This window comes from Tachypleus tridentatus, chromosome 10, assembly GCF_004210375.1.
Source record: "Tachypleus tridentatus isolate NWPU-2018 chromosome 10, ASM421037v1, whole genome shotgun sequence".
NCBI lineage: Eukaryota > Metazoa > Arthropoda > Merostomata > Xiphosura > Limulidae > Tachypleus > Tachypleus tridentatus.
The window spans coordinates 71,261,509-71,287,020 of NC_134834.1; the positions used below are offsets into that span (position 1 = coordinate 71,261,509).

Sequence of the window (25,512 nt, forward strand, 5' to 3'; positions counted from 1 at the left end):
CCACTTACCTTCATGAACTCTGTACTGAATGAAGGGTGTAATGGACAATGCAACACAATGTACATACAATACTATTATTTATTCTCTCTTCTTCTTAAAGCACCATAAAGGACTGAATAAAGAATCTAGTGTTAAAAGTACACCAGGTTTAACACTAATGTCTTTTGAGAAGTATAATTAACGTACACTTGAAACTCGTGATTAGAATAAAACTGAACTTTAAATGCATATTACATTCATGACCTAATATGTTCTATGAGCTAGAAAGACTTGATCTTCATGGTCTTTGTTAAATGGATGATGAATAATAGTTTGTTATTTTTTATAGTGAAAGATGTAATTACAATTAACATAAAATACACTGAGTATCATTTGAATATCTCTTTATATATATAATTTATATAGCTAAAATATTGCTGAGTGTAGAGTTTTTGTTGTTTTTAGGTCTAATTTAAAAAACATTTGCTGTTTTAGCATTCATAAGTGTTATAAATGCCAATAAGTTTTAGAAAAATGCTCCAAGTTAAACTACCAAACTGACTTGTTCTGTGTCATTCTGTGTCAGAACTCTCAATTACAATCTTTAAACATTGCAACCTTCGTGATGACGAAAAACCCACTTGAAGTAAAAACGTATTCTCAAGATGGCTGTTACGGGTATTAAAAAATTATTTTAATTAAACTTTTACTACTCATACAAGCCGTCTTGATAATATATTTTTACTGTTTGTTTTATTTTAGAATTTAGCGAAGAAAGAATAAACTATTTATTGATGGCACTGCATATAGAAAAATTTGGTTTGTTTTGAATTTCGCGCAGAACTACGAGACGACTAGCTATCTGCGCCAGCCGTCCCTAATGTTGTAGTGTAAGACCAGAGGAAAGGTAGCTAGTCATCACTATCCGCCGCCAACTCTTGGGCTACTCTTTTCCAAATAATAATGGGATTGACAATAACATTATAACGTCCCCATGGCTGAAAGGTCAAGCATGTTTGATGTGAAGGGGCTTTGAACCGTCGAATCTTAAATTACAAGTCAAACGTCTTAACCACCAGGCCTTGCCGGGCCTTATTTTTATTACAACCTTCCGGTAATTCTATTTGTGTTTAAATAAATGCACAAGACCTGGCCAACAGCATAATAAAATATTAAAATAATTATCAGGTCATAGAAATATTAACAATAATGCAACTCCCAAGTTATTCTGAATTCATAAAATCTACATGAAAGTCTATAAATATACAAATTCGCAGTTGAAGCAAAAAAATAATAATAAAATATTTCTGCATTTTTGATAAGTAAAGGTTATTAGAATATTAAATAAAATATTGTAGCATTATAAAAGAAAGAGCAGATATTAATCTATATATGATTATCGACAATTGTACGGAATAGAAATAAAAGTTAAACCCTCTCACACATAACTATATCAATTTGATTCAGCAACTTGACTCCTAATCTGAGGGTCGTGGTTTCGAATCTCTCCTCCTACTAAACATGCTCACCCTTTCAGCCGTGGTGGCGTTATAATGTGACGGTAAATCCCATTATTCGTTTGATAAAAGAGTATCCCAAGAGTTGGCGGTGGGGGTGATGACTAGATGCCTTCCTTTTTGTCTTACACTGCTAAATTAGGGACGGCTAGCGCAGATAACCCTCGTGTAGCTTGTCGCAAAATTCATAACAAATCAAGCTAAACAATCTTTGATTCTACCCTTACATGAAATTTGTGAGAAATGTATGTCTCTAATTAATATATCTTTTAAAAACGCAAGTAACTTAATGATTTCCATTAAAGTTACTAAATCCTTGTTTGATGATAATCATCATAAAAACTACATCTATTTCGCACTGAACTCGAGTAGCTTTGTGTGAAATTCAAAAACAAGCCAAAACAAACAAACTTTTCACTTTATTTCAGCCAGTTCACTAACTCCAATAATATCTGTAGCTGTTACATACTCGTGCAATTTCACGACTAATCTAACACCAATTTGAACATTTCATTAATTTTAAAATCACTGATTACTGTATTCGTAATGTATTCCTGTTTAGAAATATTTCACAAAATCTTTCGATGATTATCTGCGCTAGCCGTCCCTAATTTAGCAGTGTAAGACTAGAGGGAAGGCAGCTAGTCATCACCACCCACCGCCAACTCTTGGGCTACTCTTTTACCAACGAATAGTGGGATTAACCGTCACATTATAACGTCCTCACGGCTGAAAGGGCAAGCATGTTTGGCGCGACCGAGATGAGAACTCGCGACCCTCAGATTACGAGTCGCACGCCTTAACACGCTTGGCCATGCCGGGCCTAATGCTCTCAGCCTCTTTTATAATATCAGCGCAAAGCGTTTAAAAACGATTATGTGATGGTTCTATTCGTCGGTTAAATGTTTATGAAGTTTATACATTTTAGATTAAAAGAATCTTCTGGAAAATCAAAATTTAAATTTTGGATATAAGGCATGCATTGATTATGTCTAATCGTAAAAGTTATACTAACCAGATGCCTCAACAGACTAGCTAATTAAAAAAACTCTTATATTTGTATTTATATTGTTAATTAAATATTGAATGCTGTACAGATAGCACTTGCTGACGTAGCAAAACGATATTATTCACTTCAATCTTCGTAAAAATATTTCGCATAGGATATACAGTTACAAGAGAAAGTGTTCGTACCCCTGCGTCCCGAGTAGTTTTTTGCTCATAACTTAAAAAACTATCACGATTAAGCTAATAGACCTTTGAGGGGTTATAAATATTATATTGACACACATCTACATAAAGTTGTATGTAAATTAAACGCCAAATAAACTGTGTATAAACAAATAACCAAAAATAGGAGGAGCAGAAAGTGTTCGTACATTTCAAAACGTGTGAAAAAACTGATATTCCCGTAAAATTTTTGTTTAGCTTAGCGAATAAACTACATTATACCATTCCAGAACTAGAGACTGGGTTCATAATTATTGGAATTTAGCCAGCAAAAAATTTACTTCCGGCAATTTAGAGCCGTCTTCGTCATTATTTCTGCTTGGTCATCATTGTGAACAGGAAACAACTGTCCAGTGATTTAAAAAAACGAATTATTGTAAAATACAAGTCTCGTGCGTCTCTTTCCGGTATTGCTACACAACTTAATATGCCGAAATCTACTGTTCAAAGCATAATTGCCAAGTTTAAGCTTTCAGGATCAACTGGAGAACATCTGGGTGCACATGCTCATTGCTCTATTATGTTCGATATTTTGTTACATACAGAGGTAAGGGGTAATGATATTTTGTTCACAAACTTCAAAAAAGCAAATTTTAAAGGAATATGGCAAGAATTATCTATTGTAAATGAGCAGCTGAATTATTTGGAAACTGATCAGATGTGGAAAAGTTTTAAAGATAAATATTTAAATATTCAAGGCAAACATATTACTTATAGAAAGAAAGGGTAGATGCAAGTCAAAAGAGACAGGTTGGCTCGCTAGGAGTATAAAAGAGATAAAATTGAAGAATAGCATCATAAATTTAAGAAATTTAAATTGATTAGTACGACCGAAGATTTAGAATGTTATAGAATATGAAGAAAGTTGATGAAACTGGAAATTACGACACAAAAATGATGTATGAGAAAAGGTTGGCTGAAAATATAAAAGTTAACAGTAAGGATTTCTTTAAATACATTAATGGTAAACAAAACATTAAAATGAGAAGTGAGACTCTTAAGGGATGATAAAGGAAGGCTATCACCTGATGATTATGAGATGGCTGGGCTATTAAACTTTGCTTTTTTTTGTTTTTAGTAAAAGATTTAAGCAACATTCCACATCTTGAAAATCTTGAGATCGAACAAGATGAGTGCATTAATTCTCAGTTGGTTAAGATAAAATTGGGATGTTTTAAAACCGATAAGGTTCCTGGGCCAGCTAATATTTACAATGGGTTTTGAATGAGACTAAAGATTGGATATATGTGCTACTTATTACTTTTTTTGTCAGTCTTCGAGCAATGGGCAGGTCGTCGTGATGGCGATCCCTCAAGGTCGAGAATGGTGGTCCTCCAAGTTCATACGTTGGTCCAAAGATTGTTAATGAAGCCAGTTTTTGCTGCACAGATCTTCTGGCAGTAAGAGCAGGTCAGTTCAGAGGGAAGGAGAAGTTTCAGTAGTAGCTGGCAAGGTTTTCTTTTCTCTCGCTTCTCTTCAAAATGTTATCTTCTTGATGAATCAAAGAATTCTGCTTCTTGATGGATAAGGGATCTTCAGGTGATTCGGTCATGAGCGAGTTTCCCAATTTTTAACATCAATATTGTAGCTCTTGAATGTTGTCTTCAGACCATCCTTGAACCGCTTCTTCTGTCCTCCTCTCATTAGTTTTCTATTTTTCAGTTGACCATACAGAAGTTGTTTCGGGAGTCGGCTGTCATCTATTTGGAGCATGTGGTTTGTCCATCGGAGGCGGCTTTTGATGATAGTGGCTTCAATGTTCCTGTTCTTGGCTTCTTCGAGGACGTTGAATAAACATGGAAAACGCCTGTGCGTGAGTTGATTTAACGTGTGAATGGTGTTGTACACCAGCAGAAACACGGTCCTTGACAGTCAATAAGTTGAGTCCAATGGCAAGGTAACCAAGACGATTAGAACTTGATGAACTGCTGCAGCCCTCGTTCGTCCGTCAGGATTAACCGTTGGGGACTTGGGATTGGATCGTTCTTTGTCATGAACCTCAACCTCGAGCTTGCCTTCATGGGTGACCCTACCAGGTGCGCAAGGCTCCATACGGCATCGCTCTCAGATTTATAGGCACGCGCAAGTCCTCTCACCATGACAAAGTGACGATCCGACGAGAAAGAATTGTCAGTTACTAGAGGATTGGATGTTAATATATTGTAATCTTCTTATCAAGGGAGAAGATCAAAACTGTCCGAGTAATTATACACCCGTAAGTCTTACATAAGTTATGAGAAGAGTTTTAGAAAGTCTGTTAAAAGATGCTTTGAAAAGTTATTTAACAAACTTTAGAATTTTATTGGCTAATCAACATGATTTCACTAAGGAAAAATCTTGCCTTACGTATCTCTTGACATTCTTTGAAAAGATAACTGCTTTTGTAGGTGAAGGCAGTGGTGATGATTTTCAAAACGCATTTGACAAGGTGCCACACACAAAGCTTGTGAATACTTTTCTTTAAAGGTCTGAGGGAGAAGTTAACAATAATGAATAAAATAGTGACTAGACATAAGAAAGTAGAAAGTTGTTGAAATAAAGTTCATTCAAATTGGATTAATGTCATAAATGGGGCACATCATGGCTCAGCCTTAAAACATTTGCTCTTTTTTATTTATATCAATGGCATAAATAAAGGAATGGTTAATAAGTTACTTAATGCTGATGATGATATTAAGTTATTGGTTTTTGCTGGATGTGAAGAGGATACTAGGCCTGGCATGGCCTAGCGCGTTAAGGCGTGCACTTCGTAATCTGAAAGTCGCGGGTTCGCGCCCGAATCGCGCCAAACATGCTCGCCCTCCCAGCCGTGGGGGCGTTATAATATTACGGTCAATCCCACTTTTCGTTGGTAAAAGAGTAGCACAAGAGTTGGCAGTGGGTGGTGATGACTAGCTGCCTTCCATCTAGTCTTACACTGCTAAATTAGGGACGGCTAGCACAGATAGCCCTCGAGTAGCTTTGTGCGAAATTCCAAAACAAACAAACAAACAGGGGATACTGCTGATTCACAAAATGATTTAGATCACTTTAGTGAGTTGGGCAAATAAACGACAAATGGGTTTTAATTATACTAAATGCAAGATAATGCATGTGAGTTATCCTAAGTTGAATTATAAGTGTAATTTGGATCGGAATAACCTTAACAGTGTTATAAAGAAAGATCTTGGTGTAATAGTTAATCATTATCCAAAACCATTCAAGCAGTGTACTGTTGTTAGTAATAAGGCTAACAGGATTTTAGGTTGTATTTTCAGAAACACTGAATACAAATCGAAAGAGGTTATAATTTCGTTGTATTGTTTTTTAATTTTTTTGCAAAGCTACTCGAGGACTATCTGCGCTGGCCGTCCCAAGTTTAGCAGCGTAAGACAAGAGGGAAGGCAGCTAGGCATCACCACCCACCGTTAACTCTTGGACTACTCTTTTACCGACGAATAGTGGAAATGACCGTCACTGACGTACCCACGGCAACCGGGATTAGAAACCTCGACTCTCAGATTACGAGTCAAGTATCTTAACAACCTGGCCATGGCAAGCATGTTTCATTGTAAGAGTCACTGGTTAATTGTTTGTTTTTTGTTTCTTTGGAATTTCGCACAAAGCTACTCGAGGGCTATCTGTGCTAGCCGTCCCTAATTTAGCAGTGTAAGACTAGAGGGAAGGCAGCTAGTCATCACCAACCACCGCCAACTGTTGGGCTACTCTTTTACCAACGAATAGTGGGATTGACCGTCACATTATAACGCCCCCACGGCTGGGAGGACGAGCATGTTTGGCGCGACTCGGGCGCGAACCCGCGACCCTCGGATTGCGAAGCGCACGCCTTAACGCGTTAGGCCATGCCAGGCCTGTCACTGGTTAAGCCATACTTGAAATATTGTGTTCATTCTTGGGCTTCTTACCTTAAGAAAGACATTGAATTCTTGGAAAAGTTCCAGGAAAGAGATACCAGAATGGTATCTGGAATAGAAGTATTGTCATGGGAGGAGAGGTTGAAATATATTATATTTTTTCCTTTGAGTTAGATGGGATTTCAACGAGGTGTCTAAGATTGTAAAGGGAATTGATAGTGTTGATACATCAACTTTTTCAAATCTAACAGTGAGAACAGCGGGATTATAAAACACAAATATAAATGTTGGCAGGTTTGTAGTAATCTTACAGCTAAGACAGTTTCATTTTTCTTACAAGGTTGTTGGCCTTTGGAATCGGTTGCCTTCTGATGTTGTAGTGGCAGTTTAAGAAAATCTGGATAAATATATGACAGTATAATAGTATTTTATCGAGTCAGTCTAAAATGTAAAACATTATTTTATTTTTATACATGCTTTGTCAGGCTAGTGAAATTGTGTATATTTTCACAGTTTTTATAAAATTAATATAAATGAAGTAACGAATACTATCTTATGCAGACATGAGTCAAACGGCCAGTCAATGACCACGAAGGTTCTGATATAGTGAATTTCTCGAGAAAAAGGAAAATGCTTCTTTAATCTAATAAAACCGTATAGATTTGCGTGTGTGTAGTCACTGAGAAATGTAAGAGAAAACAACATAAACACAAAACGATAAATTTGTGTAGTTTTGGAGAAAAATAATAAAGATATATATATTTCTGTAATGTCCTATAAGTAATAAACCCGTATGTTGAGAAAAACAAAAACAATTGTAAGTTTCACAAATTCTTTTGTAATCAGTACCTTGGTTTTCCCAGTAAAGGTATCGCAAGAAACTGATGTTATTAATAAATGGATTATGAAACCTAAATTTATCTTTGTCTTCCTCAATTCTGTAATCAAAGACTTTTACCAAGTGCTGGCGGTTTTAAGTGTTAATTATATTAAACCAACATATTTGTGTAGTTTATGGGAATGGTGATACAACATTGGTTAAGTACTTATTTCTCAGATAAAAATAAATTTATTTTGTTTTCACCTAATACCCTAAAAACAATAATACGGCAGTACTCAAAACAACAACATTAGTTTATTCAAAATTTTCCACTTTACATTTAATCTTCCTTCAGTGATTTACTGTGAAAATAATTAACTCATTGTACTTTGAAGAAAACAAGAAAAAAACAAAATGAAGTAAAATAAGTTACCACATAAACAACAAGTATTATTCAATACTAAAAATAAATAAAGAATGAATAACTAATGAAAGAACTGGAAACAAATTAGCAAGTTGAGGGTAGGTTGATGTTTACTGATTAACAGATTTAAAAGGACCAGGCGGCGCTGTTGAGTGTAAGTTTATGTTATTCATTGGTAAATTTAAAAGAGACTGAGGTGTTATTGAGAGAAGGTGAATGTTTATTGAGTGATAGAGTTGAAAGGACCTGGCGGTGTTGTTGAGAGTAGGGTGTTATTTAATGAACAAAAGGTTTGAAAGGACCTGGTGGTGGTGTTGAGAGTAGGGTGTTATTTAATGAACAAAATGTTTGAAAGGACCTGGCGGTGTTGTTGAGAGTAGGGTGTTGTTTACTGAATAAAAAGGTTTGAAAGGATCTGGCGGTGTTGTTGAGAGTAGGGTGTTATTTGCTGATAAACAGATTTGATAAGCGGTGTTGTTGCAAAGTTGTTTTCAAACAGTCTGCTTTAGCGGTGTTGTTGAGAGTAGGGTGTTATTTGCGATAAACAGATTTGAAAGGTTTAGCGGTGTTGTTGAATTTAAGTTGTTTTTCACTGATCACCAAGTCTGACTTACCTAGCGGTGTTGTTGAGAGTAGGGTGTTATTTGCTGATAAACAGCAAATAAACAGCTTTGTTGTTAAGCGTACAGCTACACAATGGACTACCTGTGCTCTACCAGCTACGCTTTTATCGTCATCCGATGTTTAACGTTATGAATCAGCAGTCTTACATTTGAACCACTGCGGGCCATGGCTGAAAGAACCTGGCGGTGTTGCTGAGAGTAGGGTATTATTCGCTGAAAACAGGTTTGAAGGGTTTAGCGGTGTTGTTGAAATTAATTTGTTTTTTATTGACAAGCAGATTTGACTTACCTGGTGGTGTTGCTGAGCGTAGAGTATTTTTTTACTGATCAGTAAGTATGGCTTACTTGGCAGCGTTGTTGAGAGTAGAATGTTTTTAGTGATCACCAAGTCTGACTTACCTGGCAATGTTGTTGAGAGAAGGGTGTTTCTTACTGATCACCAAGTCTGACGTACCTAGCGGTGTTACTTAGAGAATATATTCTGATCGGCAGGGTTGAAAGGTTTATTTCTCTATTGTTAAGCGTACAGCTACACAATGGACTACCTGTGCTGTGCCGGCTACACTTTCATCGACACCCGATGTTTAACGTTATGAACCACCAGTCTTACACTTGAGCCACTGGGGGTCATGGCTGAAAGAAGATAGCAGTTGAGATTTAGCTGATGTTTATTGATCACCACAGCTGAAAGAGCTAACGGTGATAGGTTCTCGAAGGCTATCTGCGCTAACCATATCTGATTTAGCAGCTATAGATTATGAGGAAGGCAGTTAATCAAGAGCATCCTCTGCCAATGCTTGGGCTGTTCTTTTACTTACAAATAGTGCTATTGGTCGTTACGTTATAATGCTCCCACAGCTATGGAGGTGATCGATGACGTGGATTCGAACCCACGATCCCGCAAATTGTGAATCGAGCGCTCTAACCATTTGGTCCTGGAAAAGGCTCATGTCAGGCTAAGTTAAGAATTATGAAGTTAATTAGTATGATACAGTATTGCCTCTGTGAATGTGAATGTGTAAATGCTGTGACAGAAACTCTCGGTGATTACGGTTAATCACAGAACGAAGTCGTTTAGTCTTGCTAACGCACATCTATATCACAAGACACCTATATGCAAGGTTAATATAGTATTGCCTGTCTTTGTGAGGAAATAATTCCTGTAAGCAGAAAGTAGGGTTGAAAATGAATTTTAAAATAAGTTGTTGGTAGTATTTGTTTATAATATGAGTTAATTTTTCTTTAATTGTTTCATCAAATATTGTGAGTTTACTTAGTCTGTGAATTCTGGAATGTTGTGTGTAGTGTGTGAATACTTTAATACAGTTCAAGACAAACATGGGAAAATAAAAGAAGTCGCTCTTCTCGACTTGATAGTTACCAAGACATATAACTCCTATACTATAGGCGTTTACAGAAAACACACAGTTGCAGAATAATACTTCGAATATAAATCAAACCACCCTATTAGTAGTAGTAGACATCCTAAATCTTAGAATGAGCAGCATTGGCAACTCAGAAGAAGAAAGTAACCATAATCTCCCTGATGGTCTGAACACCAGACAAATAACAAAATATAGAAGATAAACGCTAAGAATAAACAATAAGAAAATCATAGACGTATCACTGTATTAAAGGTTTCTCTCCGAAAGCATACAAATGATATATAAACAGAAGCAAGTCCCAATAATCTCCAAAGACAAAAACAAAATACGATCATGGTTAACACACACTAGTCCACCTAAAGACCCTGAGAAAAGCGATAGTACTATTTAAAACAACCCATGTGAATAGAGACTGGTTGCAGAACCAAAAAGATAAACAGAAATCTGAACTGAGGAATACAGGATATATACAATACTATGTAATACCAGTCTTTTTTATAATAGCCTGTCATATCAGGTGGAAAAACCATAAATAAAAAAATGAGATATGAACCATACAAGATAAAAGAAACATCAAACTAACTGAAAATGCGTTCAAGCAACTTAGCAACAAAACTTTGTTATTACACTTGAAATCAATTAGCTAATTAACTGGTTCAGCTTCCATAGCATGGGAGTAAGAACCCTAATGAGAAGCTAGTACACCAGTCGTTGAAATAAGATGACCCACGATCGAGGCTTAAATCCTCTCTTCTTTTAAAGTACCAGGATTCTCCTAAAGATGGCAGCAGATTAGCAGCCGAAATGTAAGATAGAGACTTATTAGTAATTGTTATTTAATAATAATAAAATTAATTTTTATTGAGTAATCAGAGTGAAGTGGTCGCATGTGTTGATAGCTGTGATAATGACTGATGGCCAATTTTCATAGCTGTTCTTTAGAAGTTCATGACTCAACTGTTCTTGTGCGGAATTATTTTTTAGTAAATAAGAATACTAAAGGCCATGGAAGGGTTGTGGAAGAGTTTATACATACAAAGAAGAAACCCTAAGTCGCTTTTTTCAAACCTGGTGGACCTTTCAAGTACTTTTCTTTATCTGTTACTTTTGTTCATATCATGAAAGTCACCCGATTGTAGAAAGAGACAAGTTAAAAATTAAGTTACTGACATATACAAGAAGGAAACGCCCTCACATTTAGATAAATGAACATTCAATGATAACATTGTTACACTAAATTACATTTTAAATCGGGGAAGGTCATCCGTTTGTGAAGGTCTTCAAATTTTATAATGTATGAAAAACAATTTAAGTAATAACTACAACCTAGCCATGTTCACATTTATAAAATATAGTGGGTTCACTATTTAAATGTATTTATATAAACAAATTCAACATGTACTGTAGTCTGAATAACTCGGAGTTTCTCGCAAGGCTACTGACTCGTAACGTTAGAATGTAGTAAATTAACTATGACCTTGGTCAACACGTGACTTTACATGATGAAAATAGGGATTTCCGGTTTTGGATCATCAATGCGTTACAATATTCTAGGTCGATGTTCAAATAACAGTTTCCTAAAACTTCGACCTAAGTTGAGCTCAGTTGTTAGTTTTGTTTAACTTTACCATAATATTGTGAAAATTTTTGTTTTTATAGATATGATATAATATAAACTTATTTAATGTGATACGCTTTCATTGTTTTCATTTTAAAATATGACTTTTTATGTTGTTGTTGTGGTTCCAAACGCTTGTGTCATAAAGATGGATTGTGTACATTTTAATGAGTAATATGGAAAGTAACGCAAGATGGTAACAGCAACATGATAGGTTCATTTTATACGACGTAATAAAACGTATCGAAATAATAACGCCTGACATGACTAAACGACAAATAGCTGTTATTATGTTTGCGAATGGCATTATTTGCACTACTAAATTTTTATGGTTCACGAGTTTTTGATTTAAATGAAACGTTATTGCTACTAAATAGTTACATACAGATATGCACTTTCTAAATGTATACTGCCGTAAAGCATTTATGAAAGCGTCACTCAGTCCTGGTACTGTATGACGTTGAGTTAAATGTAATACGAGCGTTGTTTGGATGTGTGCAGACGTGCGTATTACCAACTTAACTGAAGCGTACTATAGTTAAGTTAATGTAAAACGTATTACTAACTTAACTGAAGTGTGCTATAGCTACGTAGTTTGAATTTTTTTTTTTTCATATACAGGAATGCACATTGGGCAAAGGGCACCTGAAGCCAAGAAGAGAGAGAGAGCAGAAGGTGTAACACATAGGTGCTGCGTAGTTGAATTTATCCAAACGTGACATGCTTTAAACCACAGTTTAACTGAAGTTTTAGTAGTGACAGTTTGGTGTGAATACTAAAAGGAATTGAAAACAGGAAACATTGTTTACAAAGGTATGTACAAGCATCCTTGTAAGTTGGAACTATTTTCTAGGAACATTATCCATTGTAGTTATCTTGAAGTAGAAATCTTGTTAATATCATGAATGATGTATTGTAGAGGTCTTGTTGGTTTCGTGGATATGGGATAAAGAACTTGTTAATCTCATGGTTGGTGTGATGTAGGGATCTTGTTGGTCTCATGGTTGCTGTGATGTACAAATCTTGTTGGTCTCATGGATGTTGTGATGAAGGTCTTGTTGAACTCATGGTTCATTTGATGTATATATCTTGTTGGTCTCATGGCTGGTGTAATGTAGAGATCTTGCTGGTCTCATGGATGATGTGATGAAGGTCTTGTTAGTCTCGTGGTTGATGTGTTGTAGAGAGGTCTTATTGGTTTCTTGGTTGGTGCGATGGAAAAATCTTGTTGGTTTCATGGATGATGTGATGAAATTCTTGTTGATCTCATAGTTGATGTGTTGTAGAGGTTTTGTTGGTCTCGTGGATGATGTGATGAAGAAATCTTGTTGATTTCAAGTATTATGTGAAGTGGAGGTGTTTTTGAGTTCATAGTTACGATCACTTGGACTTGTTTTAGACTGAATGTTCTTTCCTGCTTGTATAACATACTTATATAAAAGACATATATATGATATTTTTCAACAAAAGAAAGGAAGAAAAGATATTGAGTATATCAAGCATCATTTGATTGTAGATGGCTGTTTATTGATTATCGCTCTGAAAGTTTTAGATGAAATAAAGAAATGACACAAAGAAAGCATTTTAATATAAACTTATGTGTTCAATTTGTTTATCTAATACGTTTTGATAGGGATAAAAGGGACAACAAAATGAAGTCCAAGTGTTATGCAGAGGGTGCCCATAAGTTAACACAACTGTTGTGTCAGGGGAACGCTAAAAATAAATGTTTATAACTGTGTTAACATACTTTCCAAGCGCCCTTATGTAAATAATTTGCATCTAATAATTGCCTAGTTAATAATCTTTGATTAAAAATAGAGAAAGCTACTAAAATTCAAACAAAACCTGAAAAAAAGATGAATATATTCAATCCTTATATCTATTTAGTGACAAATTTTAGTTCATTTTGGTACTTTGGAACTCAACATGGATTTAGCGTTCTAAGCTCGAAATAAAATAGCGATTATCAAAAAGTTTGTGTTTTATCATTTCTAAAAATTATTGAAAAACAACTTCATTATCAAATAACGTAACTGAAATTTTGGGGTCAAAATAATTCTTTATTTTAATAAATATTATTTGTATTGGGCTTTCAAGAGTTTTAATTTCATATCACTAACTAAAACATTATATTAGGATAAACACAATAACTGTGCTTGTACAAACAAACTACAGAAACAACATATACAAGTGACTGAAGTCGGGTCATAACTAACAAACAGATATTAATGTACCCATGGTAACAGGATATATTTTACTGAATGTGTAGTTTATAGCTAATTGAAACACTGCGTGGAAGTCAGCTGTATCTAATTATTACTTTGATGTAAATGCCATGTAATTAACAAAAACATTTTCAAGATAACTCATGCCACAGTGACAAATACAATAAAATGTTTAAGTAGAATCGTATTACATTTCCTAGAAGAATGAGTTTACAAATAATAGAATCTCTCAAGATAGGACGTATTGATAACCAGTCCTATCTTCCTTGCAGTCCTTAACTTTATAGAAGGTATTGATAACCTGTCCTCCCTTCCTTAAAGTCCTTAAGTTTATAGAAGGTATTGATAACCTGTCCTTTCTTCCTTACAGTCCTTAACCTTATAGAAGGTATTGATAACCTGTCCTCCCTTCCTTACAGTCCTTAAATTTAGAGAACGTATTGATAACCTGTCCTCTGTTCCTTACAATACACACGTTTATAGAACGTATGGATAGCATGTTCTCCCTTCTTTACAGTACATAAGTTTATAAAACGTATGAATAACATGTCCTCCCTTCCTAACAGTCCTTAAGTTTATAGAAGGTATTGATAACCTATCCTTTCTTCCTTACAGTCCTTACGTTTATAGACGGTATTGATAACCTGTCCTCCCTTCCTTAAAGTCCTTAAGTTTACAGAAGGTATTGATAACCTGTCCTCTGTTCCTTACAGTACATAAGTTTATAGAAGGTATTGCTAACCTGTCCTTTCTTCCTTACAGTCCTTAACTTTATAGAAGGTATTGATAACCTGTCCTCCCTTCCTTACAGTCCTTAAATTCAGAGAACGTATTGATAACCTGTCCTCTGTTCCTTACAGTACATAAGTTTATAGAAGGTATTGCTAACCTGTCCTTTCTTCCTTAAAGTCCTTAAGTTTATAGAAGGTATTGATAACATGTCCTACCTTTTTTACGGTCCTTATATTTACAGAAGGTATTGATAACCTGTCCTTTCTTCCTTACAATCCTTAAGTTTATAGAAGGTATTGATAACATGTCCTACCTTTTTTACGGTCCTTAAGTTTATAGAAGGTATTGATAACCTGTCCTTTCTTCCTTACAATCCTTAAGTTTATAGAAAGTGTTGATAACCTGCCCTCCCTTTTTTTACAGTTATTATTATTTTACTCCGCCATGTATAAAAATGGTTTAGCCATAAGGTTAACAAACGTTCGTCACGGTCTAAAAGACGAGAATACAGAAACTGCTGGGAGACGATTTGGTTCACTGGTTGGATATGAGTTGTAGCTGGAGAACGACGTAAGTAACAAGTTGTGGTAAAGATCTTCTGTAAAACGATAGAAGGAAGCTTTATTTTTTGACGAGAGAACCCGGTTGTAGTAAATGTTGTATTTTTTGTGCGTGAGGTTTACATAGCATAGTAAGTATCTGCATGATGTATAGATTTTATACAAAAACTGATACATATATTTATTACATTATGTAACCGTAAATAAGTTGTGTAAGATGATGCGTAGCAAGTCGTAACAAGTTGTGATTATATTTAATATGCAGTAAGTTATAAAGAAGGTACTAACTACGTAGAAGGTTGTATCAAAATACTATTATTGTAAACAGCTTATTTAAAAGTTGATAAGCAGCGGTGTGGAACATGTTTTCGTGCTTATAAAAAATATTGTGATTGTTTTTTTACAATGTTCAAACTTTCTCAGTTTAAAGAATGTTTTCACAGTTTAAAATTTGACAGTGTTTTTTTACTTGGCTATTCAAGCATTATTCTATATTTGTCTTTTTTTTTTTACTGGCTTCATAGTAAAAGTTCGATTTTACAGTTTAACTTGAGCCAGTGTTGTGTCTTTGTTAAAATTCTTTAACAATGTTCATTCTATTTTCACTTGTTTGACTTTAACAGCGTTATGACTTCTTAACATGTTTAACGTTTATAGTGTTATGATTATTTTTATAAAGTTCAATTATTCGTTTTAATCCTCTATAGCAATTAATTTAAAATCATCTAAAATGCAGAAATATTTTGAATATTTGAAAAACGTACTTGTAATTTATCTTATAATGTAAACACTGTACAGATAAGAATGTCAGATAAGACACAACTGGAAATCACGTGCACAAAAATGCTTAATAAGCGAATCGCAGTCGAAGTGAAGAAAATATATATGTATTTGTTTTAAACACAGCTTCTCTGACCCATTTTACAGCCAATGTTTATCTATGAAGATTGTATGGCTGTATGCTTGATTTTATTCACCTGTTAGCAATGGGTGTGGCTGGAATAGCCAAACCCACTAATTAGAAGGGGTGTTCACATACTTTTGGCCATGAAGTGTGTCTTTGATTACTTTTTTGAAAGCTATTTTCAGGATATCTTTAGTATCTGGAGGCATTTAACTGTACGCGACATGTGCTTCAGAAGCATCACAAATAACTTGCGATCATATTGAATTCTGACCAATCGGTTAAGTCTCTCTTCTCTTCAGTGTTATGTATCAACAAGTTTAACAGGTAAGTGTAGGCACTATTATCGGTTAGGCTCAAGTTAAGACTGATTGCATCAACTTAAGGCAGGAAAAAGGGCCGCAGGATTCTGTCCTTATTACCTGTGACTGTAATTGTATCATTTTACCAGATATGGTATTTGATACGTCATATTTACTTACTTTATGCATACCTGTAGTTTCATCAATGTCACATTATGTTACTCTTAAACAAATATTAGAAGAAAATTTTAAAAATTCCGTGAAATTGACATAACCATTTATCTTTATGATTGTGAATGAACTATTTTTCATCTGTAAAGCTAATTTAACTCCATGTGTCGTTTGTCCATTGACGTGTACTGGGCACTGTTGTAGGCATGTTATTTTTGTGCTTTTAGTCCTCTCATTTGGTGTCAAGCCCACAGATGGACCTCCTTATGTTTGTTATGTTTCTAACCGATTTTAGAATCCAGTTGTGGCTGCAAATCCAGATGCTTGGAATCGCAGCCAGAGAACGAGGGCCGAATAAAATAAGGAGATAAAGGTTTTCTGTATACACACAGCTGGCCAAAATCTTAAGGCCAGTGAACATAAAGAAAAAATATGCATTTTGCGTTGTTAGACTCAACCACTTATTTGAGTAAAGCTTCGAAATATGAAAATAAGAAAAGGGAAAATAAAAATAAAAACACTTTTTTAGCATTTAATAGGGAAAATGCCTAAGTACTAGCTGGTCAAAAATTTAAGACCGTACCAAAAAGAAGTCCTAAACAGGTTAGGAAATGCCAAACAAGAGGTCTCAGTAGTGAGTTGCAGGTCGTCATTTCGAATAACTTCAAACATTCATTTGGCATGGTCGATATAAGCGTTTACAGAAGGCTGGCTAGAATGTTATTCCAAGTGGTGAAGATGGCTTTACGAAGATCATGCACTATTTGGAATTGACGTCAATTTCTATAGACTTCCCTTGCCATCCACCCCAACCATTTTCAATGGGGTTCAGTTCGGAAGAACACGCTGGATGGTCCAAAAGAATCACGTTATTCGCCATGAAAAAGTCCTTTGTCCTGCGGGCATTGTGGATTGCAGCTTTGTCCTGCTGAAAGATCCAGTCATTTCCACACAAGCGAGGGCCTTCAATCAATAAGGTTACTCTCTCCAACATGCCAATGTAACCAGCCGCTGTTTAACGCCCCTGTATAACCTGAAGCTTCATTATTCCATGGAAGGAGAAAACACCCCAGATCATGATGGAACCTCCCCAACATGCCAATGTAACCAGCCGCTGTTTAACGCCCCTGTATAACCTGAAGCTTCATTGTTCCATGGAATGAGAAAACACCCCAGATCATGATGGAACCTCCTCCACTGTGTCGGGAAGAAAATCTCTCTGGTGTGATATCCTTATCGTGCCAGTAACGTTGGAAGCCATATGGATCATCCAGCTTAAATTTTTTCTCATCAGAGAATAAAACTTCTTCCACTTTTCTATGTCCCATGTTTGGTGCTTTTCAGCAAAGTTTAACCGAGCTGTTTCGTGGTATGGAAGGAGGCGTGGCCTTTGAAGACGTTTACGGTTTGTAAAGCCTTTCTCTCGTAGATGTCATCCTATTGTTCTTGAGCTGCATTCTGCGTCCGTAAGGACCTTAATCTGGTTTGACGATCGGCTGGTGTCTTGTCGGACAACCCTTCGAATCCTCCTGCTCAACGCCGGCGAAATTTTCCCTGGCCGACCACCTGAAATTCTCGTTTCGTATCCCTCAGGATACTACGCTCAATCTCACCTGCGATGGCACGTTGAGAGAGACCTTGCTTTTGCAGCTCGACAATTCTGCCACGTTCAAATTCTGTCAACTCTTTAGCCTTTGCCATGTTTTTACCCAATGTAACAAGGAGATGTCAATGGGAGATGTTTACAACGCTAATGCTGGAACACAAATGACTAAATTTCGTTACGTGTTTATCAAATAACGCTTTGTTTCTGTATGGTCTTTAAACTTTTGACCAACTAGTATTTAAGCAAATTTCACAGTGTTCACATATTTCCTATGAAATGCTAAAAACGTTTTTTTTTAATTTTCTTATTTTTATCTTTCGAAGCTCTACTCAAATAAATGGTTGAGTCTAATAACGCAAAATGCATATTTTTTCTTTATGCTCATTAGCCTTAAGATTTTGGCCAGCTGTGTATTTGTGGATGATAGTCACCTGTGTTAAAATGTCAAAGAAATTTGTCGGTATAGAGGTGCTCCGAGGCAACCGTAGCGTATTTGTAAAAGCGTGCTGTGATTGGCCGGCTTTTCTCGGTCTATTAGCATTTCACAGGAGTGAAACACCAGATGTCTTCTTTTCTGACAAATTATGGTTTGTGGACAAAATGGACTGTATTAATTCAGAATCCTGGGAGTCGTTCGAAAATGACAACTGAAACAAAATTCTATTAGAGTGTTGTATAAACAACATAACCTGAGTGACCAATCATTTGCATTTAACGTCACATGACTTATAAAGGAATTTCTGTTTTCCATCTGTCATAACTTTTTTCTAGCAAATAGTTTTTTGTTAAAACAAGCCGGATTATTATTTCTTGCCGATGTTTCATCACGCGCTTAATATGAATAAAAGTTTAAGAATCACTCGAATTAAAAACAACAGCCATGAAGTTTATAAATGATACTTTTTGTAAGAAAATGTTTGTATTATCAAACTTCAAAATATAATTCTTATATATTGTAATGACACATCTATTTTAACTTTTATCCATGTTATATTGTGATTGTTCATTATTGTCATATTTGGGTAGGTTTAACAAGATTGGAATCTACTCAACAAGGATGTGGCATTACAGACAACTCGCTGTTTTATTCTACATAATACAAATTATGTTCGACATATGTACAACAGCTCCTAGTTTACAGAATACTACCTGTGGATATCAGGTAGGTTCAAAACGTACATAAGCAGTAACAAAGTAAAAGGTAACAACGTAAGTTTTTATAATTTCTATACTCGTTAGTTATAATGATCTGACAGATCTCTGAAGATACATTAAAAAGTTTCATGCACAATTTCATTGTTTTATCTTAAATTTTTCACATTAATAAAATGTAGAACTGTTTTAAAGTTTCAGTTCCATCAAACTTAGAAGATCCACATATGGTATGGTGGATTTTCATTGATATTCAAACATACACATAAATATAATCACTGAGCCATATATTAGAAACCCCTATCTACAGAACTGACCAGTCCTCACTTCACGTTTATAATTCAGAGAAGTAAAAGCACCGGTAATTTATACGAGTGTCAAACATTTTATATTGAAAAAAAAACACGAAAAATATCAAGCTTTGATCAAAGTGTTATAGCTTGGCTCGACTGGTGAGTGTTTTAACTGTAAGGACGGTCAAGCTGACCGGCAAATTAAAAGTCGGATGTATGGAGTGTATAATACATGATTATCAAATCTAAAAGCGTTGCCTAATGAGAGAAACTGTGGTCGAAGGAGAAAGACTATTAAAGAGGTATAAGCGACAATTATCGAGAATCGTTCAGGCTAGTCGATGTTTAACTGTGTGTGAACTCATGGGGTTCTTCAGTAATGGTCCAAAATTATCCGTATCTACTAGAGTAAATCATGGGGAGCTGCGTGAAATCACTTTACGTAAGTGATTTTTCAAATAAGCCAGTTTCTTTGCGAGTTTTTTTTTTTTTTGTCAACAATCTAAATAAAGGTCTCCAGTGATGTTTATAACATCAGGGTATGATTGTTGCCCAATGGATGTGGGTTCTACTATAAGGGTAATGTTAGTTTTATCGGTACTCCAGTGAAGCCATGGACTAATCTGTCATAGTCTCTAATAACTCATGGATGCAACGTAATGGAACAAAACTCACTTCACTAAGTCCTCTGATTTCTCTGAGTTGTATATCTTTTCCTTGAATATTTTACCACCCATTCAGGTTATGTAAACCCCACAATAGCGCACTTTTATTCAACCTAAGCTGGTTACTGTTAGGCAATAATTCTATCAGCTTTAGCATCACATTTTTTCCAATATGTACCTAAGCCTTAACCGTAACATGATGTGAATCGCATCATGAATCATTTACCGTGAATTCTACCTTCAAGGCGATCTTTAGAAAGTAAAGAGTAAAGACTGAAACAGATATAGTGGCGCTAATACCAAGCTGTATGTGTGCTGTAATTGGGATATTTGTCATATTTATATACATACCATTTCAAGTAAAATGTTTAGATTTATTGCAACAGTAAAACAACTCAAAATTCCTCACTATGTTTTATTTAGACCATAAAATTTCCTAACTTCTTTAAAATAATTAATAATTTCCCAATTTATGTTACAATAGTATCATTGAACGAATTGTGTGAGATTTAGTTTCAAATGAGATGTAAAATATGACAGCGTTTTTGTGTATTTTCTGATCGTTTAATGCTTGTTTAGTTTATGTGTTTACTTATTTTATCATTTAAATTTTTATTAATAAGAAAGGGTAAAACAATGACTGGTCGGTTTGATGCTTCAAGTGTGTTTTTCTCTCCCTATTTCTGTAGTCTTGTCCAGAAGAAAAGCCAGGTCATATAAATGTGCATGTGGTGTGCCACACACACAACGACGTAGGATGGCTTCAGACTATTGATCAATACTATCGGTTGTGTAAGTGGCTTGGAATGCATAATACATTCCTGTTCCTCACTAGTATGGATATATTTATTATAATACTTAAATAATTGTGAATATCGGTGATAAATTTGATAACAGGCTGCAATAAAACACTGTTAACGAAACAAAACAATCACGTGCGGGGCTTGGAAGGGCAAGTGGCTCATATTGGCCATTTTTTTTATTAACAGTTTATTGTTACCAGAAATATAGTATTGTAGAATAGGGAAGGTTCGTTTTTGGAGGGAAATACAATTGATAAGTTGCGACTAAAAATTTCACAAAAAAAAGCCTGTTTTTTTTTATTTTGCGCAAAACTATACAAAGGCTATCTGCGCTAGCCGTCCGTAATTTAGCAGTATAAGACTAGAGAAAAGGCAGCTAATCTACTCCACCCACTGCCAACTCTTGGGCTTCTCTTTTACTAGAATTGACCGTCATATTACAACACCCCTACGGCTGAAAGGGCGCGCATGTTTGGTGCAATGGGAATTCGAACCCGCGACACTCAGATTAAGAGTCGAGCGCCTTAATCACATGGCCATGTCAGGCCTCCAAAAAGAAGTCACTCCACTGTTTAATTACTTACGTTCCTACCAAAAGGATTAATGGTGAAATATTCCAATTCATGTAAAAATATTAATCCAAAGAAAATTGTTAACAACTTTATAAAAATTTAATCGTGCCCAGGGGCTTGTGCTCGGCAAGCGAGAACGATGGCCCCGAGACTGTTGGTTTCATACAAATTTCGAATTCACCAATATCAAAACAGTTACCTACTGTATTTCCTTTCTCACCAGTAATAGATATTATGAAGGTTTTTATTAATATATTGTTTACAGTTTGAAGATTTCAAACATTTTGTTTTTTTGTTAAATACTTACTAAACTGTTAACTCTATTTAGGGTCGGGCATGGTCAGGTAGGTTAAGGCGTTCGACTCATAATCTGAGGGTCGCGGGTTCAAATTCCCGTCGCACCAAGCATGCTCGCGCTTTCAGCCGTGAGGGCGTTATAATATGATTGTCAATCCCACTATTTGTTGGTAAAAGAGTAACCTAAGAGTCTGCTGTTGGTGGTGATGACTAGCTGACTTTCCTCTAGTCTTACACTGCTAAATTAGGGACTGGCTAGCGCAAATAGCTCTCGTGTAGCTTTGCACGAAATTTAAAAACAAGCAAACATCAAATATAGATATAGACATGAGAATAAATTGAATATTATTTGATTTAAGAAATAATTCTCAAACTTGAATAGAATTTTTCAATTACATTTTAAGTGTGTTTGTAAATATGTCTATCTACAATCATGCCAAATGAATTAACATTGAAGCATTCAAATAGGAATATTATAACAAAGAATAAACCAAAATAAAGCTTATTGTACTTGTTCGTTGACAGCTGTCAAGAGGATTATTTCCTCAGTAGTCGAGAGTCTTCAGAAAAACCCAAATAGAAGATTCACCTACGTCGAAACCGCCTTTTTCTGGCGATGGTGGGAACACCAAACTCCTGAGCTTCAAGAGATTGTTAGATCACTTGTGAATTCAGGTGAGTTGAAAGTTAGAGAATTTTCTAATGTCGTATTTTTACTTTTCGTTTCTTTCTGGTTCATTGTGCTAAGCTCAGAGTTAAGCATTTTTGTCTTAAAGCACGTATAACTTCTTCGCCGTGGAATATCTTCGTTGCACAATTTTCCCATAGTTATATCAAACTTTCACAAGAATACCAGTAAAAAGATTGCTTTAGAAAGTTATAGAACTAAATGTGAAGAGTTCTAATGATTTATACAGTTAAAGTGAACATTACCTGTTGTAATAAAAGATATAAAAAAGTGAATAAAAACCATTCTAGCTTGAAAGCTGCTTCTAATAACGATCCAGAATTGATTATTAAAAATTGTAATTTTAATCTCTTTAAATGAAATTTGTTTGTTGGTTGTTTGTAATTTAGTAGAAAGCTACACAATGGGCTATCTTTGCTCTTCCCACCACTTGTGTGAAAACCTGGTTTCTAGCGTTGTAAGTCCACAGACACACCACTGTGTTACTATTGAGCTTATTAAAAAGATTCATAAGAGAATGCGACAGGCTCTAATTTCATTGTTGTTCGAAATAAAGTTACTTAATATAAACTATTTTGACTGTCAAAATGAAATATTGGATGATAAAATGTTTCTGATTTTGGAAGTGCTGTAACATTAATCGTGTGTCACATTCCGTTTGTATTATGTACTTACCGGAGCTATCAGCGTAAAACCTTTTAACAAAGCACGAGTGATTTAAACTGCTTAGGGAATTATGATGTAAAATAGTCTTCTAATAGCGTATGAGATAAAAATATATTCTATACTCTTGTCATTTAACATTCGTATCCTAATGCAATTAAAAATACGTAATAATGGTTAACAAATTACTTAATAGCCGCTATTTTATACTCCGTATGGAATAATGTCTCATATTTTAGTTACAATTATTCCGAGGTCAAATATCACCGTAGCAACATATCTTACTGTGGTATCTCTTCGGTTAGTTAACAGTTTATCTTAGCAATGGTACGTACACGAGAAGCAAATTGTTCGCTTTCTCAGTTCCTGTTTTAGCTGTTGTGATTTTAACTTCATCCAAACAAAAGTTCTTAACTCTGAGGTAGCAGTATTTTTTCGTGATAAAATCTATGCCATGCCTCTTACATATTCGTCTTCCAAGAGATCGTCCAGAAAGACGTGATATTGAAATATATTAAGTAACAAAACACAACATCTTTGAACCCTGTTATCGAGAGTATAATCTCGTTTTAATTCAACCTTTTTTACAGATGAAAGTTTCAGAGGAATGTTTAAGAAAGATAAGATTTTAACACGTAGCACAACTTTATCTTTTATACCATTTAAAAGAAAAATTCAGGTCTCAAAAAAGCTACTCGTTGGATGATTACCAAGAGAGATTACTAATGAATGTTTTCTGGGTTGGTTTTATTTGAATGAATATTTTAGGACCAATACATGCGGTCCGTATTTAACTAAAAGTCGAAGCAATAGTTTATTCAAAACTGTGTGCACTAGTTTAGGGAGTTTAGTGGAGGATAAAGAAGTATTTGAAATCTCTCTCTCACACACGATTTTTACATTAACACAGTGGTTCCCGACCAGGGGTGCAAGATAGCGTTCCAGGGGGTGCGAGAGAACATTTGTTTTGGCCACCTTCACCTTTATTTTTAAATAAATAATTACTGTGAAGTGTGCGAGAACATATTAAAATTTTTTAGGGGTGCGGGGCATAAAAAGGGTTTGGAACCACTGAATTAACAGCTACTTTGTTGTTTAAAGGTGCTGTCGCTAATTAATTTAGATGGGAAACAATCAAGTTTCATAATTAACAATTTTTTTAGAGTAATCATCATGAGTAAATACATATTAATTACGTCATGAAAGAGCAATCCAATATCTCAGATAGCACTAAAATTCGATTTTCAGGAACTTATTATACAAGTTTCTTAAACCATTAGTCTAGTTTAATTGTAAGGAAACTGTTTAAAACTTTACGTGTTATTCGGTTTTTACGGAATGATTGTATTAAAATATAAAGTAGTATGGCTTTGAAACAATATAATCATTGTTTGTTCAATATAGTTTAAAAGTGACCATTGTTAGACCAATATCATTAATAAGGTAACTGTTGTTAGATTAATATCATTAACAAGGTAACTGTTGTTAGACCACAGTAGTATTTAATGTAATAAATGTTATTAGTCCAACATAGTTAAACCGAAATACTTAAGTAACTGTTATTAGACCAAAATAGTTTATGAAGTAACTACTGTCAGCCAAATATAGTTTATAAAGTAACAGCTACTCATAAAGTAGCATAAAGTACCGTTATGCTCAGGTAGTCTATGAAAAAAAAACTTAGCCACTTTTTTGCATATTTTATTATTAGTAACAAACAACAATGTAAGAAGTTCTATTATTGATCCCTACAATGAACCAAATCACTGGCTTTAGCCAAGTACTTTGAAGTCGATAGGTTACTTGTTTCATGTTAAAGGTGAATTTTACGAAAAAAAGAAAACTTTGCAGTCAAAAGAACTACTCGTACTGATTAAGTTTGCAGGTTCACATTTTTTATAAAAAATATGTGCTAATAAATGAAACATAGAATTTGGTGCAGAAAGAGCCCTTTCCGAGCGGCAATCCGAACGTTTTAGTTTTTACGTTTGCTGCTAGGAAAAGTACTGTGACGTAATAGTTGCCAAACAAACCGCCAACGCCAGCGCGTTGAATGTAAATAAGCATGGCCAGTGCATACGGAGAAACAGAGGCGGAGTCTGTTTTGACTTTGTATTCTGAACAGTGTCGAGTAGCGCCATATCAATTCGAACCTACTCTGAACGAACCTAGAACAGTTACTTTTGACACAGATCTGACAAGTTCTAGTGATGAGAACAGTTCCACGAGCGAGAGTAGCGGAATTGTGAGTGATACTGAATAAATAAGATTATATATTAAAACAACATGCTTTATGAGGTTTATGAGATTTACATTTAACATGACAATGTCAAAGTACTGTGTTAAGATTAATTTTATTATGATGAGTTATGGAAATATGTTATGGAGTTTATATTTGATTGTTTACAAGCATACAATGTTTTTTT

General features: G+C 35.0%; 2 protein-coding genes across 6 annotated transcripts in view; one reads left to right on the forward strand and one right to left on the reverse strand.

Annotated features, from left to right (window-relative positions):
* LOC143229539 (tachykinin-like peptides receptor 86C) overlaps positions 1-14,855 on the reverse strand; it is a 42,830-nt gene extending 27,975 nt beyond the window's left edge. Inside the window, exon 1 of the mRNA XM_076462024.1 lies at positions 14,724-14,855. The gene's annotated coding sequence lies outside the window, so the exon portion shown is untranslated. The remainder of the gene's footprint in view (positions 1-14,723) is intronic.
* Positions 11,829-25,512, forward strand: part of LOC143229538 (lysosomal alpha-mannosidase-like) — a 48,440-nt gene continuing 34,756 nt past the window's right edge. Inside the window, exons 1-5 of one of the 5 annotated variants that reach the window (XM_076462020.1) lie at positions 11,881-11,953; positions 12,072-12,263; positions 18,980-19,115; positions 20,753-20,855; positions 22,261-22,410. In XM_076462020.1, the coding sequence (XP_076318135.1) occupies positions 19,011-19,115; positions 20,753-20,855; positions 22,261-22,410 (358 nt within the window). In that variant the 5' untranslated portion in view covers positions 11,881-11,953; positions 12,072-12,263; positions 18,980-19,010. Of the gene's footprint in view, positions 12,264-14,293; positions 15,102-16,066; positions 16,202-18,979; positions 19,116-20,752; positions 20,856-22,260; positions 22,411-25,512 lie in introns of those variants that run through there. The other 4 variants (XM_076462022.1, XM_076462019.1, XM_076462023.1 and 1 more) reach the window with 4 other exon arrangements.